The sequence below is a fragment of the Anser cygnoides genome, chromosome 1 (assembly GCF_040182565.1).
Source record: "Anser cygnoides isolate HZ-2024a breed goose chromosome 1, Taihu_goose_T2T_genome, whole genome shotgun sequence".
Classification (NCBI taxonomy): Eukaryota; Metazoa; Chordata; class Aves; order Anseriformes; family Anatidae; genus Anser; species Anser cygnoides.
In genome coordinates this window covers 189,930,001-189,948,250 of record NC_089873.1, presented here as the reverse complement: position 1 = coordinate 189,948,250, position 18,250 = coordinate 189,930,001, and the positions used below count along the sequence as shown (strand labels likewise).

At 40.8% G+C, this 18,250-nt stretch overlaps 1 protein-coding gene across 2 annotated transcripts in view; it reads left to right on the top strand.

Annotated features, from left to right (window-relative positions):
- MTUS2 (microtubule associated scaffold protein 2) overlaps positions 1-18,250 on the top strand; it is a 284,967-nt gene that overhangs the window by 96,979 nt on the left and 169,738 nt on the right. Inside the window, exons 1-3 of one of the 2 annotated variants that reach the window (XM_013189403.3) lie at positions 4,710-7,248; positions 7,336-9,933; positions 15,607-15,847. In XM_013189403.3, the coding sequence (XP_013044857.3) occupies positions 7,642-9,933; positions 15,607-15,847 (2,533 nt within the window). In that variant the 5' untranslated portion in view covers positions 4,710-7,248; positions 7,336-7,641. Of the gene's footprint in view, positions 1-4,709; positions 7,249-7,335; positions 9,934-15,606; positions 15,848-18,250 lie in introns of those variants that run through there. The other variant, XM_013189398.3, reaches the window with a different exon arrangement.

Genomic DNA, 18,250 nt, shown 5'->3' with positions numbered 1-18,250 from the left:
CGTTTGGTGTGTGCAGTACGCTTCATGTGACATGACACCGGGCAGGAAAATGAAAATACTGACCCAAGAAAAAATTGAAAAAGATACACATTGTCATAGGCCTTGTGAAAGCAAGAACCGGAGTGCTACACTGGGCTTGTTATCACACAGTTATTTAGGAAAAGTAAGTTAAAATACTAATTTGCGTACAGCATGTAGCCTTTGTGTTTTGTCTAGGACAGGACAGCCTCATCCAGAGTGACAGGGGCCTGCTTTAACAGGAGATTTTATTTAGTAATGAAATGAATACTTATTTCACACTTTCTCTTTCAAAATTTTTAAAAAATGCAAACATGGAGTAAATTTGATCTTGAAATGCTATTTTAAACTGTAAAATAAAAAAAAAGTTAAACAGAATAAGTTTAAGTTGAAGCTAAATGTGGAAAATGTTTAAAACCTATTTTGTTACTAAACATTTTGATAAATTAGTTTAATAGAAGAGTATAAATTCATTAATAATTTCAATTATCTAAAACCTGTATTTTGGTGAAAAATAACTGAAAAGCTTTGCTTTTGCATATGAAACCTCTTACTCCTAACCAATAACTACTTTATATACAGTTTTTATAACTAAATTTATACAGATATGAAATAGGTAATTATGTAAGTAATGAAAAGATTAAAATTTATTGACCATAAAGGCATTAAACCAACTAAAACTAAAATTCTGGAAATGTTCAAGAATCACGCTCTGCAAAAACCACTAATATTTTCAGGTCATTTCAGTTCCACAACTGAATAGGAATTGCCTTCCCATCATTTTCCAACATGTAAAGACCTAGCATTTGCTCCACCATTTCTTGTCTCTGCCTATGTCTGAGTTGCTCTTCAGGCAGACAGTTGCCAGTCCTGAAGTACTGTCCTCTTCGTGATACACAGCAATGTTTCCATAGGGTCTGCCAATGATGAGATGATACTGTAATTTCCCCAAACAGCTGGATCTGCTTCTTTATGAGTAGAAACCAACTGGGGAGTCTATCCAAATGTTAGTTCTCAGCCTTCCAAATCACATTAACAAAATTATCACATGCCTGGGTGAATGCTTCTCCACAGCTTTTAATTAATTCTGATTGTAGTTTAACCACTCCAAGGAGTTTAGTGGATTTTTTTTTTTTTTTTTTTTTTTTAGTGTCCTGGTATCAGCTTTCAAATTCCAGAGCCATTGGAAGAAGTAGTTCGTAATGATTTGGACTTTTCAGGAAGATATTCATGCCTCCTTCCCTTCCAGCACTGTATTTGTTTCATCCATGTGGCCCAGTTCTTGGCAACTTGCAGCCCTGATGTGTGGTGAGGTGGTATCCCTTCTGCCAGAGAAGTCCTCAAATAGCATGTGCCAGGCCTTCCCAGCAGCATTTCTGCATATTGGGAGCCTGTTGTTCATGCCAGTTTTCTGTAGTAACTGTAATAACCACATCTCTTTCACACCTCGTACAAATGTGCTCCTCGTGTACTTTCATCAGTCTCCCTCAGCTACTGCATTGCTCAGACAAGGGGAACTTCTTTCCCATGAGCTGAGATTTCTTTCTTAGGACCTGTTTCTGCAGGAGTTTATTTGTGAATGCTGTAGTGCAGCAAAAACCTGTGTCATCCTCACCCCAGAGCAGCGCAGCTCACTATCCCCACCAGCTCAAGAAGATTTGTCTTGCAGGAACGGGTGGTGATGGGTGGCTGCTGGTCTGTGGTCTGCCCCTAGCTGTTAAAATCCATTGTTGTTTTTTGTTTGTTTGGTTGTTTTTTAGGATAGTAGCAAACAGGTATGACAGAGGCATGAGTTCAGTGGCAGATGGTTAATAAGGTATTCAGGTGCTTCTCTTACTCTTTAGAATTTTAGAAATCAGAAAACGCAATCAGCCCAAGCTGTGCACAGTTTTAGCAGTAGAGCCAGATGTTTTTAGCATATCTTGCTGTAAATATTCTGGTTTTAGTGTTTCAGTGCTGGGATGGAGAAGCAGCTGTGACAGTCTGAACTAGGAAATGTTTATACAGGAGCCAACCTACTCAACCCATTTTGGTTTTATATCTTTATCTCCAGTTTTACTTTTCCGTATGTTATGATCATTCTTTTGTATATCTTTTAGTTATTGCTGCTCTATTTTTTGTGGCAAATTGAAAACCAAACAACCAGCCAAAAGACTGATAATTCTTTACATTTTTCTTTTACTCAGTGCCTACTGAGAATAATATTTTCACCATTATTCCTACACTGCCTGTTTTACCAAAAAACTACTGTTATTATTTGGAAGAAGGCTGCTGCTTTTCCTTTCCAGGCAGCTATATTTTACAAACTTGAGTTCTGCTGCTACAGTCCATGCTGTGCAGGGGGCTGATATCATCCAGCTCAGCTTCATCTTCTCCCTAGGGTCTCCAGAGGCTGGAGTGGGACCTGCTGGCTAAATGTAGTTTAGGATGGAACAGAATGTAGCAATAGCAAATGAGAAGAAACTCTTGTAGGCTTCCTTCCTACAGCATCATTACATGGACTCAGGCTTAGAGGCTATTAAAGATGGTCATCACAGAAGGAAACTGATACTGATGAGGTGAAACAAAAGCATTTAATTATGTTTCTGGCTCCTTGAACTTTTCTCCTCCCTGTTGGATGCACAGTTTACCATAGTCTGGTGGATATCATTTTATTCTACTGTCTAGTATGCTCACTTCACATCTTCACATTGTAAAGGTTTTTTTTTTTCATGAATATAGTTATTGTATCCTGCCAAGATGCAGTGACATGGAGATATAGCTTGGCTATAACTTCATTTTTCACTTTCTGCAATTCAGAGGGGACATTTTTATGCTATACAGCATCAAGAAGTGTTTACCCATATCAAGGCTTACGTATACCATATCGAGACTTTTAAGACTTGCAGTCCTCTTTCTTGTCCAGGGTCCTTAGCGAGAAACTGCTAAGTGATGAAGTGGTGCCATTGCTGGGATCAAGTCTCCTCTTACATCTTGCTCCTGCTACAGAGGGCATCTGAAGAGGTAGGAGGTTCACATATCCATTATCCCTGAGCCTTCCTGCACAGCAGGAAGTGACTTTGGGTGTGTTTATGTCAGCCAACATCACTCTAAAGAAGTGAGCAATAAAGAACAGAGGAAGAGGCAGCAGAACACAGGCTCTTCATCTCACAGTCTTTTCATGTCACTGACTCCAAAGAGCATAGCGAAGTTGAGACTAGACAGTGCCACTTAAGATAAACTTATCGGCAGAAAATCCCAGCAAAAGCTTCTCAAATAGAAGTTATCTACAGAAAAAAAAAAAAAAAAAAAAAAAAAGAGAAAATCTTCTAAGGTCCCAAATGTATCACAGAACCATACATCTTACTGCCAAATTTGCCTATCACAGTATATAAGTCTCTATTCCACTGAATGAACCAAAACCAAAAGCTTGTATTCTGTAACAGGGAAACTGAAATAATAAGGTACTAATTGATATAGTTGCTTGATTATATTTTTATATTAAATTAGGAGTCCTGTTCTATTAATATGTTTTATAGCAGAATGAAAAGTTAATCAGACAATATTTTGCAGAAGAAGAAAATAAATTTATGTAATAGTATGAATGTTAACTGTAAGGTTATAATAGATTCTTCAGGTCTGTGACATCCTTAATCTGGGACCGGACTTCATCTGGAAGAGATAAACTTCAAATATCTGGTGTGTAGGCGTTAGTACGGGATGAATCACCTTTCCAAGGTGCCCATCCCTCCTCACTGACTCTGGAGGTAGCACAAGTACAATGCTAATGCTGCCTGAGATTAAGCTCTGCCTAGACCATATTTTATTGTGCCTTCTCTTAAAAGCAATGTAATTACATACACATTTGAAGTCCATGTCTCTGGTCAGCACTGGCTGCTTTAAGACGCTAATTTCAATCACACACAGAGACTGTGTAGTGCCCTGTATTTGAGAAGGGACAGATCTTTTCTCATCCTCAGGTTAATCAATTTGTACCAGCAACATTAAACCAAATTATTTGGTCTGCTTCCTGCTTCAAGCAGAACGAGCTCCCTGGATGAGCGTGTCCTGTCTCAGACAGCATGTGGGAAGATGCTTTGAACAAATACAGGTGTTTCCACAATGTTTTTTTCAAACCTGTCTTCATTTGCAGTGAGTTAGTGCTAGTAATCATATTGGGGGCAAGTGTAGACAAGAAGAACAAATGACCTCTTATCACCACGTTCATAATCTTAAATGCCTCAGTTAGCTTTATTGTAAACCTGTGTAAGAGATTTCCAAACAAGCAAACAAACAATCAAACAAAAAAGACAAACTAATGTATTGCTCTCGTTGTATATTTGAAATGAGTGTGACTCCAGGGCAGGAGCAGCTGGTGGGACACAGGAGTCTCCAGCCCCGAAGGGCAGGCAGAGGGCTTGGGGCTGCTGTGAGCCCACCTCTGTCTGAGATCTACATTCACAGTTGACCCCTCTGCATTTCCACTGCAGCTCCATGGTCACAGCAGGCCTTTAGGAAACAGCTCTGTTCCATTTCATGAAAGAAACGGAGGTATTTGTATATAAAGATCAGTCCCCCAAAGGGAAGAGCCTTTCCTGAAAAGAGGGGAAAAACCATCCTGCAGGTTTCACTGGAAGGGAATGCATCTCCGTCATGGAGAATCTGTGCTCCCACTGACTGACCACATGCCTTTCTCCATGCTGGCTATGAAAAGCTTGTCCCTTAGCTGAGATGAGTACATATGAAATCTAGCTCATCATTAGCTGAAAAAGATGCAGTTTTAGTGAGCTCAGTGGAGAATTTGCTTTCCTTAATCTCCCTCAGCAGGTGGCACGTCAGGAGGAAGATGTTGCTAGATAACCCCCCCTCACTTTCTACGTTATTGCCACCCCAAGTGCATCTGTGCGTGGTGTGTCCATGGCAAGGTGGTGGTGGTGTGGGGCTGCAGGGTGGCCTCTGTGAGGAGAGGCCTGGGCTGCCCTGGCCAGCTCTAGCTGGCTCCAGCTGGTTTCAGCCAGTTGCAGTCAGCTCCAGCTGGTTCCAGACGGTTCCAGACAGTTCCAGACAGTTCCAGCAGCCCCAGGCCAGGACACAGCTGAGGCCCGCAGCCATGTTGGTTGACCGCTGGGAGCAGTTTCTAGCATTGCTGAGGAGGAGTTTCCATTTTTTTGTCTTTGTTTCTCACTATCCAGCTCTATTTTAATTGGCAGTAATATAAATTACTTCTCCCCAAGTCAATTTTTTTTTTGGCCCATGATGGTAATGGGTAAGGGACAAGTGACCCTGCTGCCTCTACCGTGATCCATCAGCTTTTTCATCACATTTTCTCTCCTTGTCCTGTGGAGGAAGGGGGAGTGAGAGAGCGACTGGCTGGGTGGCTGGCAGCTGGCCAAGGTCAACCCCACCCCACACCCCATTAAAGTTTTGCATTGTTGGGTGACAGATTTGGTGAGAGAAGATGAGAAAAAAATTTGGCAAGAAAAACAAAAACAAAACGAAACGAAAAACACCCCACCACCATCACCAGAAACAAAAACAAGCAAACAAAAAAAAAAAAACAAGAAAAAACAGAAATCAATATATATTTATTTTAATAAATACTCCTTTTGTGTGTGTGTGAATAAAGACAGAACACAGTAGTTTAAAAGTCTTACTTTACAGTGCTTTGAGGATGAGATCTGCAATAACACATCCCTGTGGTGCTGAAGTGAAATTCTTACCGCCGTGTTCTGTTTCATGAATTAATTTAATTAGCTGTTGTTTGCTGAAGAGATGGACCTATGCCAGCAGCGCCAAATCCAGACTCAAACAGAATGTGTGTGTGCACCATGTGAAGGGACTGGGTCTGAGCTCGGAGGCAGATGTTGTGAGAAGAGCTGGGCTGAATGTGAAGGCAGGGAGGACCTGCTCACAGCAGGTGCTAGAAATCTGAGCCCAGACTCGCACCTAGATGCAGCAGACAGAGCAGGGGACTTAATCAGCACTTCTCATTAGAGCCCCTGTGGGTGTCTGATTAGAAAACCAGCACAACTGGGAGCATCACAGGTGCTTTGAGTTCAGCCTTCTGGGAAATGTGGGGCATGTTCCAATTTCCACTGTCCGTACCATATTGTGAAGAGTACTGAGCTACTCAAGAAATATCTGAGAGTAAATTTAAGCAAAGCATGGACAGAAGATGTGTCAAGGGCCTTACAGAAGTCCAGGCAGATGATACTGGTTGGTCTTCCCTCGGCATTGATGCATCCTCACCTTGAACATTGTGTCCAATTCTGGGCCCACAATATAAAAGTGATGTTAAGGTATTTGAATGCATCTAGAGGAGGGCAAAAGCTGGTAGAAGGGCTGGCAGGCATGTCCTGTGAGGAGAGGCTGAGGACACTTGGGTTTGTTTAGTTTGGAGGAAAGGAGGCTGGGAGGTCACCTACCTGCAACTCCCTGAGCAGGGGAAGCACAGAGGGAGGTGCCGGTCTCTGCTCCCTGGTCGCTGATGGCAGGACTACCTTTTGGTTATCCCTGAAGAGATCAGGCAGTTGGAATTGATATTTGAGGGTCTCTTCCAATTGAATTATCCTGTCCTGTCCTGTCCTGTCCTGTTCTATCCTATCCTGTCTCCCCTTCATCTTGTTGTAGGTGACAGAGGGCAAAACTGGGGCTCCCAAAACCACAGGTGACAGGGAACCAAAAGGATCTGCATTGTATCGGGACTGGTGTATAATCCTGTATAACTGAGCGTACACGTATGCAACTGTCTCTTAGAATAACATTGTTTTTCTTCGCAGTCCTCCGTCCATAGTTCTTGCTTTCTTGGCATCTATGGACCTGGCTGAGGAGTATCAAAGGGGATGGGAAGTCAGCACAAGCACAGCGGTGATTTGTACAAGTCAAGGAAAGAAACCCATAAATGTCCCTTAATAGAGCTGGAATTTTAATACTTATGGCTTGTCTTTTCAATGGTGCTTTAAATGCATCAGTAGCTACTCTTGGTACAATAAAGACATTGTTATAGCAGTATGAAAGTGCTCAGATCCTTGATGTGGAGGTTTCATCCTCACCTAGCTATTTATGGCTATTTACAGTTGTAAATACAGTTGTAAATCTAAGTAGTGAAAAACAGTAGCAATTACTCTTCTAACAGGACAGTTTTAACTGCGTAACTTCTGAAGTCAGAGATCAGGATTACACCAGAAATCTTTGCTGAGGCCAAAGTTGTGACTGAAACAGCATCTGAAGTGTTTGAAAGTACTCTAACCTGTGAGTGCTGCTGATTTTCACTTTTTTTAATAAGCATAATTCATGACACTGGTGTAATGTCTTTTTTTTTTTTTTTTTCCCTCACAGGTTGGCTGGATTAACTGGCTGTCATTCAGAGGGAACTTGGCAGATCTGTTTTGCTTTCGTTGAACCTCTCTACTGCATGTCATAAAGATTTCCTGGGTCCAGAAGCTGCACTAAAGACAACTGAGCAGCTCAAAAATGTGACTTTGACAAGGGACTCCAAGCTTTCTGACAAGGAATTTTTTACTGATCAGTTTATAATTTAAACCTATAACTGAAGCATGCATAATAATTAGTTAACCTGATAGGGGAAAGAGGCTTTCTCAGTAATTGGGGCTGCCAAAAAAAGCAGTCACTTGAAGTTTCAAAATGAGTGCTCCGTTAATCCCAAACAAGTCATGTTATGCCCAGCTTCAGGACAACAACAGCGAAATAAAAAATAATAATGAAAGCACAGTGAGTATGGGGGATACGAATGCCAACCAAATTGTGACAAAAGTTAGAACCACTGAAGGAGATATCAAGAAACATGATTTGACAGATGAGAGTGGGAATATACACCGTGGAGGATCAGAAAAAGTTACTCATCTGAATACGGAGCAGAATAAACTGGCCTTCAGAGACTCTCGGACCTGTAATAGCAGTGTACAGGAAAGTAAACTGCCCTCAACCACAAGCAGGGAAATAGGGAAAGACTATAGAACCAGCGAAACTAAGGATATATCAAGGCATATCAGGATTAGCCGAGGACAAAGTCTTTCCAATTTAAAAAGCAGCACAAATGATGCTAACCTGGAGGTTATTTCAAAAGGAGACGTTGACCTCACCCAGAACTTTTCTAAGGGTAAAATGTCCAGGACTGTGGAGATGGAGAGAATAAAAAGGCTTTCTCTGGGCAGACCAAGTAAATTTTCTCCTCAATCTGAAACATTTGCAAAAGAATGTGTTGGCCGCGTGTCGTGTAAACGTCTGCTTTCTGCATCATTGGATTCCATCGACAGGTCACACCATTTGATTGGAAATACAGAGAAATCACAAAAAACATCCACAGATCATTTTCTTGGGATGGTGTTTCATCCACTTGACAATACCTCAGAGGAAAATATTGTGTTTTATTCCAAACCATCTACCTCAGGGAACAAGAAAATAAGTAAACCAGAAAATGTACCAAATGTTAACACTGAAAGCACACTGCATACTTCTCATACCAATCATCATTCAGCTACTAAGCCCAATGAGACTGCTAGTAAATCAGAAGCACAATTAGGTCAGGGTGATAAAAGTAAGAAAATAGATCTTAAGACTGCACCGTCTCTACAATCTAAAAACACGTGCCAACAGAAGATTGAGAGAATTATGCTGGTAGAGTTACTGGAGTGTCAAAAAGATGAAAGTACAATAGTGCAAGAAGAGAAAAGGTCTGCGTCTGACTCATCAAAATTTCCAGCATCCCATTTTCAAGACATCTGTAATAAAGTAGAGGATCCATTGTCAAGCGAGGTGGTAACCTATCCTGATGACAAATTGCAAAGTGGTAACTTCACCGTCAATGGGGAAGGGAGAGGAAGTAATGACAGTGACAGCAGGGCAACTAGCCGAGTTAGTGAGGAATTTTCTACTGACAAAGAAGTGGAAACAGTATTCCCACTCACATGTGACAGTAAATCCAGTGGCAAAGTGACACGTAGACAAAATGAAAATTTACGTGAAGTTGATGCAGGTTGCACTGAAACAGTTGGCGAACAGATATCTCTGATACATAACACTAATATACCTGACAGCAGACCCTTGCAAGATAATGAGAATAAACTGATGCTAGTCAAAGGAGTCACTGAGGATGCTGCCATTCCTGTTCCTGATCTCTCAGATCAGCACAGAGCATGCAGTGCAGAGACAGTGTCGAACCAACAACCTGACAACCACGACAGTGATGCGGAAACCTCAAGCTTTTCGGTTCCAAGTACAAAGACAGCTCATGCACAGAAACTTCCTCCAGACGAAGTACCAGAGAGTTATAAGGTTTCAGCAAAGGCTGATGCTTTGTTATGTGTTCCCACTCCTGTGCGCCCAGTGGCAATTCTGGATGTCAATAGTCAGCCCACCCTATCTAACAGTAATTTGAAGGACCTTTATGCACTTCATGTTGACAAACTGTCACCCCCCTCAGTCCTACCTCCTGTTGACAGTACACAGTTGTTAAACATATCCCCTAAAGTGCCTCTCAAGACTGCTTGCAGCAGCGCAATCCCCAAACCTATCCTGGTCCACTCCAAGGGCTCCCTAGCAGATAAGGAGGACGTGGACAGCGACTACAGTGAAAAACTGGAAGAAAGCATTGAGGTGAAACCTGCAATACCCAAGCCCAAACATGTGAGACCTAAAATCATCACATACATTAGAAGAAACCCTCGCTCAATAGAGCAGCTTGACCCTTCATTTGCACCACCGGGTCTGCCTTACAGTACCCCGGCGTGCGGCGTGCCAATCTCTACCGAGCAGAAGGCATCCAATGGAGGGGAGGTGAAGCCCCCCACCATCCTGTACGACAAATTTAAACCCGACATCCAGAAGCCAAGGCTCTTCAGTTCTGGATTGGTGGTGTCAGGAATTCGGCCCCCGGGACATCACTTTGGACCGATGAGTGAGAAGTTTCTGCAGGAGGTAAGGAGGAAGCTTTGACAGCCTCATTTGTATGCCAAGTGGTGATATTTGCATACTTTTTGCTGCCAGAAGCTAGTTGTCAAACCTTAAATAAGAAGTATATCCTAAATCAAGGAAATATGTGATCATTAGAAATACACTTAACTGTTTCTGGCATCAACCCTGTTGTGGTGTCTGATCTGTGACTGGAAGTTGTCACTGTATTCCTCCAATGTTTCCTAGCAAGCCAGTCCCTTCCTAGTAGTATAAATAGAGATGTTTAAAAGGAGAAGACATGCTATTTGAATTTATCCATAAATGGGTCTTCTGTTTTTGTTTGTTTGTTTGTTTGTTTGTTTTTCCAAAGAACATCTTTGGGAAATGAATATAATTTGCTCACAGAGAGACTTTTCCTCCTTAATGGGAAACTTGGCAGATTTTTACAGATAGAACACCAGAGGTCTATATGCATCCTCTTCTGTTTAACTATACAGAAAACCAGGGACTATCAGAGTTGTTTTTAGATTATATATATAAAATGCCGGAAGAGATTCACTTTGACTCATTTTAAAGCAGTGTACTATATTGACAAGCTTCTTAAATACAAAAACTTTTCTGGGAAAGTTTTCCTGAGTAGCCAAAATGTAATAGAAGCCCCTCTACACAGTTCTGAGCCCTGACATCTCATTGTGTTTCCACCTTGGCAAGCTGGGCAGGAGTGCTGGTGCCCTGCAATTCCTGCTGGGAGGTGAGCACAGTGGTTGAAGGTTGACCTTGCTTGGAAGGTAGACAAAGGACAGGGAAGAGGGACATTATATTCAGGTCTGTGATGTGCCCTTGAGTCCACTGTTTTGGACCAAGGATAGCTCAACTAACAAGCTTTTTATGTAAATACCGAAGATCACACAATTGTATTTACTTTGAAACAGTCTTTAAAAAAAAAAAAAGTATATATATATATTTTTGCTGTGCCTCATGCCATGTTACTAAGGCTCTTTTAATGCCACATCATTCTACATACAGTATTTATCTAAAGAATACCATTGAAATAACACATTTGGTGACAGTGTTGACAATCAAAAGCCAGCAAATACCCATACTAAGATATCATGTGTGATTATAGATTGATCCTTCTGGCATGTTAACAGGCAACCTAGAGACTGTTGAATTGATCATGGACTATAGTTTTTAATAGAGTACCATCTTATCCGAAACACAAGAAGGACAGTGCTCGCTGCCCTTTTCCCTTCAGCTTCCAGCTCCATCCACTTCGCATTCAGAAGAGGAGTTATTAAAATCTTTGGGAGCTTGTATATGCCAGCCATTACTGTGGTATCTTCACAATCTCCCTGTAAGGTGGGGGAAAATTACTAGGTTATTACCATTTAACTGAAATTAAAGCCAAAATAATATTGACTGTGCAGCTATTTGGCTGTTTATAGGGTGACATGACCTTCTGAAGACCATAGGTTTCTATAGCCCATACAGTTGGGTTTGGGAAAATCAGGCAGCGTCAGCAGACAGAGCTGGAAGCAAAACACCAATTTCTAGGTGCTGTGGAAGACTGTTCTTAACATGAAAAGCACTCGGGTTGTGGCAGCAGGTCTGCAATGTGGTTTATTTTAGACAAGAGTTAGAAAGATGACAGTTATGAGCTGCAGAAGGTCCAAAGCACCTTATGCCCCCAAGGAAATATGACTTTGGGTGGATATTTCAATGGGGTAGTGTGAGCCCAAGCATGCTGCTGCTTCAGAGAAGCTGGATTGTCTGGGGGAGACACTGGGAAAGAAGCCGATCAAATTGAAGTTCTGAGTTTGCATTAGCTCGGGAGTCAGGATTTCTAGGAGCAGCAGCCGATAGCAGGGGATGACATTTACTCTCTTGTGCAGTCACCCTAAAAGCAAGTACCTTAATCCTCTGCTGGTAAGGGGATGGCAAAGAGGAGTGCTTTGGGTCCAGAATGAATCAAAAGAATGGATAAAAAGGGATCTGTGCAAGTGGACAGATGCTTAGAAGAGTGACTTTGCACAGTATCTGTTCATGGCAGATGACTGATGTGTGATCTGAAGGAAAGCAATTAGAATGGGCTGAGGCAGACCAAAATCACCCCGGCAGATTGACAGTGCTGAAGACTCAGAGCTCTTGTAGACAGGGAGGTGCTGGGGCAGGATGACTGCTCTACATCACCTTTGTGAGGGAAAAACTCCCAGACTACCCTATTTCACATGTCCAATTTGGGCTTTGGAGTGCTTTGGTTAGCATTTCATAGATCTTTACATAGCTATGATAGGGAGTGTTGATAGCTGCTATCAATCAGACCAGTAATCTCTAAGCAGCCTTCAGCTAACTAAACAGTAGGCTTAGTTAAATACCCCTTTGGGAGCCATCAGCTGGGAAAGATAGGGAGGTGTTGTCTTGGACAGGAGACTGCAGGGCAAGACCTAGCTGAGGAAGACTCCAGGGCGAACCCTCAGGGCTCCTTGTGTTGCTGGTGCTAAAGCAGAGCAGCTTAGATGAAAAATCCAGCTCTTTGGAACATCAACATGGCATGGAGGTAGATCTTCCATGTGCATGTTCATCAAAAAAAAAAAAAAAAAAGAAAAAAAAAAAGAAGAAAAAAAAAGTAGAAAACCCCTGCTTAAAAATGCTAAAAAAAAAATAGAAAAAAAAAAGTTTAAAAAAGCTTATCAGCAGGAAGACATAGCTTTCAAGGCTCACACAAGGTTGTCGATATGGCACTGGGAGTACACTCCCCAGCTCAGCTTCCTCCTCTGCCAGCGTGTGCTCACCCAGAACCTGTTCCCAAGGGCCAGCATGGACAAGAGCAGCCTGGTGTGGAGGGAGAGAGTTTACCCATATTGGTATGATCCATGCCTTGCTGGAGAGAGGGCCTTGGCCCATTATATTTGCTACCTTATGGCTGCTCCAAAGAGCCCTGAGTCCAGCAGGGGTCCATAAGGGGATCCGCAGATCGCCGGCTCTGCTGCCTTCCTTCCCAAGGTTGTGCCTGCCCAATTCAACCGTTTCTGGGACCGTTTGCCAACAAGGACACTTTTCTGCTCCAAAGAATATGGACTAAAGCCAAGTGAAGACATGTTAAAGGGGTAGGGGAAGTTGTATTATATTTAGGCAAAGCAGTGTTTTTATATTTAGTGTTTTATATTTAGGCAAAATTTTATTTTGGTTTAATTATTTAGGTTCCACCCCCCCCCCCCCCCCCCAGTCTTTATGATGTGAAATGTCTGAATCAGTTTTGCTGACTCTTTTCCCAAATAATTGCCTGAAGCAGGCACTTGACAAAAAGGATTCTTGCTTGAGGCTTTAATGTTTGACAACGTTATAAACAAAGTAACATGAAGGAAAATGTTGAGCAACCTTACCTGCTGGCAGCACTGCTCAGAATTACCCACATTGTGGAAATGCATGAACATTTCATGTATTTGCTGCAGACTTTCCAGCTTTTTCTAACAAGTTCATTAATCGTGGTGAGTGGGGAACGTGCAGACAGGGATACACACTACAGTTCTGAGCTGAGCTTCCTTTTAGCTGACAGGCTGCCAAAGATCTTTTCTCTAAAAATCCCTTGTACAAAAATCTGGTACAGGACACTAACAAGACTTATATGAATCCAAATCTCTCTTAACTGCTCTAAGATGGACTTATAATCAATAATTGCACATGATTCCATTGGGACCACTTGAATTCCGCACTTGAGGAATTCACTGTTAAATACAAAAGAAAAAGGAATGTATCTTAGCAAGTTTATGTCTCCCTATGAATTAGGCTCTTTGAGAACCTGAACCTTTATTTCCTGAGAGATAACTGGGTAAATCCTTCTCACTTCTTCCAGTGTGAGAAAATGTTTCGTCCTTCTGATTGGTTTTGTGTGCAGATTCCTGTGTTACTTGTAGCATACCATCAATAAAGATGTAACTGATGTGACTGAAGGTGTGGTTAAGCTGACCCAGTTTATCAAAGTTGCGTGGTTTCTATATTTAAAGATTATCTCTATTCCTTATACTAAAGTACTTGGCATTGGCATGTTTGCTGCCAGTTAAATATGAGATGATAGGAAGAGTATAGTGAAATATGTTTGAAATAAATTCATCAGGGAGAAAAGAAAAATAAAATTGAACCTTATCCAGGAAATAATCTCATATCCAGAAGTTGAAAATAAGAAGCTAAGAATCTGCTACAGTCCAGGCATAGAAGATCATCTGTACCGTAAAAACCTGCATCCTAACTTGTAGAAATAGGTCATAGAAGTGTAATAAAAATGGAAACTGGTATATCATATGGCAGGAAATAGTACTGCAAACAAAGGAAAAAATATAGAGCAAAAATGTAATACTCAGTGCTTGTTGCATCTGTCTTCCTAGTTCCTGTACAGACGCCTCAAAGATTCTATACTTAATAGTTTAAAGCTAATCTTGTCTCTTAACAAATTAAAGATTTGCTAAATTAGGATTAAAGCTCTTGCAACAGCTAGGATCAAAGCTTTTATAGCCAATGTTAAACTGCATATTCTGAATGCTCATAACTGCTAAATAGAAATTGATTTGGCATATTATATGCATCATAACTTGCAGCAGAGTTAATTAATTGCCAGTTACATTTCTTCCTAAGTAGCCTATGGCACTTTTTTTGATTAATTTTTAAAGAAATTTAGTTCAGATTTCATATTTCCTAAGCCATTTTTTTTGCACTGAAAATGCACTGAAAAAATATTCATGGGTCCTTGCTAGATTATGATGATTATGCATTTTATAAGGAAATGGTAAAGAAGTTGGACTCTACCCAGAAGAGCAAATAGTTCTTTGCAAATGAGAGAGGTGAAAGCTCAGAGAGTTTCTGGCATTGCTCTGTGCCCTCGTCCTGAGATGGGGAAAGAAACATGCGGAGGTGAGGGTCAGGGCTTGGCTGGAGTATAGAGGGATGCATGGACTCAGCTGGGGAACCAGGTCATTGCTCAACTGCAAGCTCTCCACTAACAACCAGCTTGCTTGAAGTACATCCAGCGTGGGACTTACTGTGCTGGCCTCACAGAATATGCCCTGTAAAGTACTGAGAGATTTGTCACTGACTTTTAGGAAAGAAGCATCTATTTATGACTAGCAGTAAATATTTCATATCTACAGATTTGCTTTTTTCACGAGATCAAATGGGTAGCTGTGTTTTATAGCTCTGATTTGGAATATTCTGTCAGCCCCCTGAGAATATAGCGTACAGAAACATGCAAGCTTCCACAACTGTGTCTCTTCAGGAACTTAGGGGCACAGATTACAGTGCACGTTTTGCAGTAAGAGCACATGGAGTTTTTTTCAGACACAAACAATTTGACAATCCCATTTCTCTTATAAGGTGAATTAAAATAGCTTCAACTTTATTTATAATAGCTTCAACTTATTTATTTCAACTTATTTATTAAAATAGCTTCAACTTTATTTATAACTATTGCATTAAAACAGACTCCCCCATGTTGTGTCTATCTCAGTAAGAGTATTTTAAATAACTTCTAATAATAATTCCACTTGCACACTCTATGTGTGTATGTACCTCTGGGTGTATGTACCAATGGTCTGAAGCCCAGACTTATGAGGAGGGAAAAATAGCCTTTATAAGCAATTCAGAGATACATATTCTCTGTATATATTGATTTATTGCATAATATCTGTGTTAATGATTTTTCTCTAGGTTGGGGAAAGGCCTGAAAAAGATGAATTTTGTCCTCCACCATATACCCACTATGAGGTTCCACCAAGTTTTTATCGGTCTGCCATGATACTCAAGCCACAGCTAGGACTGGGTGCAGTCTCCAGGTTACCATCTGCAAAAAGCAGGATTCTCATTGCAAGTCAAAGATCCTCAGGTACCTGTCTTCATCAGCAAGGAGAAATAACAAGTGCTCCCAGCCTCTATCACCCCGATGCTTCAGGTAAAGTATGAACTTTCTTTCCTTTCCTTTAACTATAGTCACCAATAAGAACCTTTTTTCAGACATAAATGTCACAAAATATACAACATCTTAACATGACACTACAAAACTCCAATAGCACTCTTTGAGAAGTGTCCTTTTATCCTGAGGCAAGGCTGACTGCAGAATCTGGGGCTTGCACAAAGGTTGTTTAACAGGTCATTGCCAAAGGAGGAGGATCAATTTCAGTAATAATTCTCCTTGTGCTCTTTTTGATCTTTCTCCTCCTTGTAAATGCCTGAAAAATCTTTGCTTCTGTTGTATGGAAGATAATGGAACATTTTCTCCCATCATGAAGATCCTGTTTTTCAATCTATGACATTGTCCACCATGTTGTGCTATGAAAGTGTTGGTGGATGTCAAATGTGCTAGCAGAGATCTTGATTCTCTGAAACCCCAGTATACACCTCTTTGGAGACAACGTTTTTGATACCTTTTGATTCCCAACTACTATGCAGGGCACAGCATGACCCCAGCCTGAATTACAGGGGAGGGAAAAGTCAGAAGTGTGAAACACCAGAAGACAGAGAGAATAATTACCTCTATAGGACACTTCTTGGTAGCCTGGAATAGCTTGGACGTTTTGACAATGTACATTTAAGCAGCAAGTTCATGGACAAATGAAAATCAGTAATTGCCAGTGAAATGTAACAGCTGTTTAACAGTCTACAGCTCTGCAGAGATCTTCAGATAATAGTAAAAAAGGATATAGTTAAGTAATGACTTGGGTTCATACAGTCCACCCTCTTGCCCCAGGACAGAATTCCTTTGGATAAATGTTTATTTAACCTATTAATGAAAAACTATTTATAAAAACCTCCAATATGAGAGATTCTACAGCCTCTGAAAAAAGAAAGCTGCTTCGAAGCATGGTGATGCTTTCAAGTTAAAAGTTTTCCCTAGTGTTTTGCCTAACATTTGTTGCAATTTATTTCCCCTCCTATCTGTAGTAGAATCATAGAATCATTAGGGTTGGAAAAGACCTCCAAGATCATATGGTCCAACCATCACCCTACCACTGATATCACTCAATAAACCACGTCCCTAAGTACCACATCCAACCTCTTCTTAAACACCCGCAGGGATGGTGACTCCACCACCTCCCTGGGAAACCCATTCCAATGCCTAACCACTGTTTCTGAGATGAATTTTTTCCAAATATCCAACCTGAACATAGGTCTCTTCCTTTTTGCAAGTATCTGAAAGCTATTTCTCTCCCTGGTGTCCATTTCCGCATACTAAAAACTGCATTAGATATTTAGGTACAGAATGGAAATGGGCCAGAGTATCTTGACTTAACGTGAAAAGGGAGTATCATCCAGTAATACAGATTACCAGGATTTGGCATTTATCAGAAAATAAAAGTTCTCTGTTATACAACACTTCTCTGGATTTTATCTACATTGATGCTGTTAGCTAAAGCTGGCCAAGCTCAGCTGTGTGTAACTTTTGAGACACTACAAGATTGTGCACTATGTAGCAAATAATAGTTCAGCCATATATGTTGAGTTCAGTCAGCACTGAATATGGGAATACAGATGCAGAGAGCAATTGGCTCATGCTTTCCATTTAAATGAAAATGCAAGAAGCTGCAAGTTCAGGATACAACTTGGGTAAGTCCTTGTGTAACATGAGCAAGTTTGGAAGACAGAAATGAGAGCAATATACAAACAGGTCCTATTAACAAATCCAGTGTCTTTTCTGCTCCTTGGAAATAATCTCACCTTGATTTTTATTCATCCAGCGTAATTATCCTGAATCACTGATTATTGCAGACATGACTTTCCTCTAACCATTTGTTATCTATATAGGACCATACACTGTATATATTGTGTGTATATATGTATATATATATGTATACATACATTATATTTATTAATTTGCTGTCTTCCTGTACTGAAATTCTAAAATCAGTATTAGCCTATCCTTCCTATATATTGTCTGTAGTATCAACTTCAAAAATTCCAGTGAATGAGAAATATACATGAGGAAATTGCAATAGCTGTTAGTGTGATTCCTATTCCACTGAAGTTCCTCTTTCCTGAAGTTTCCCTATTTCTCAAAAGTTGGGGGATTTTTGAATCTTATCACTGATTATTTCTTGGACCTTGCCTGCTTTGGAGGTCAATTTAAATCAACAGCTCTCTGTAATTTCCTTCCTACAACCGTTATTTTGTTTGTTTCCCTCTAGCCTGTTGATACCTCACTGTTTCAAAGATTCTATTAAAGATAACTCATGGTCGTCCAATAATTTGTCTGCCTTCTCCTTCAGGATCCCAAAGTGTACCTCATCTGGTCTTTGGGCTCTAACTGTTTTTATTGATTTTAAATTACCCAAGACTTGTTCCGGAGAGGTTGCTAATG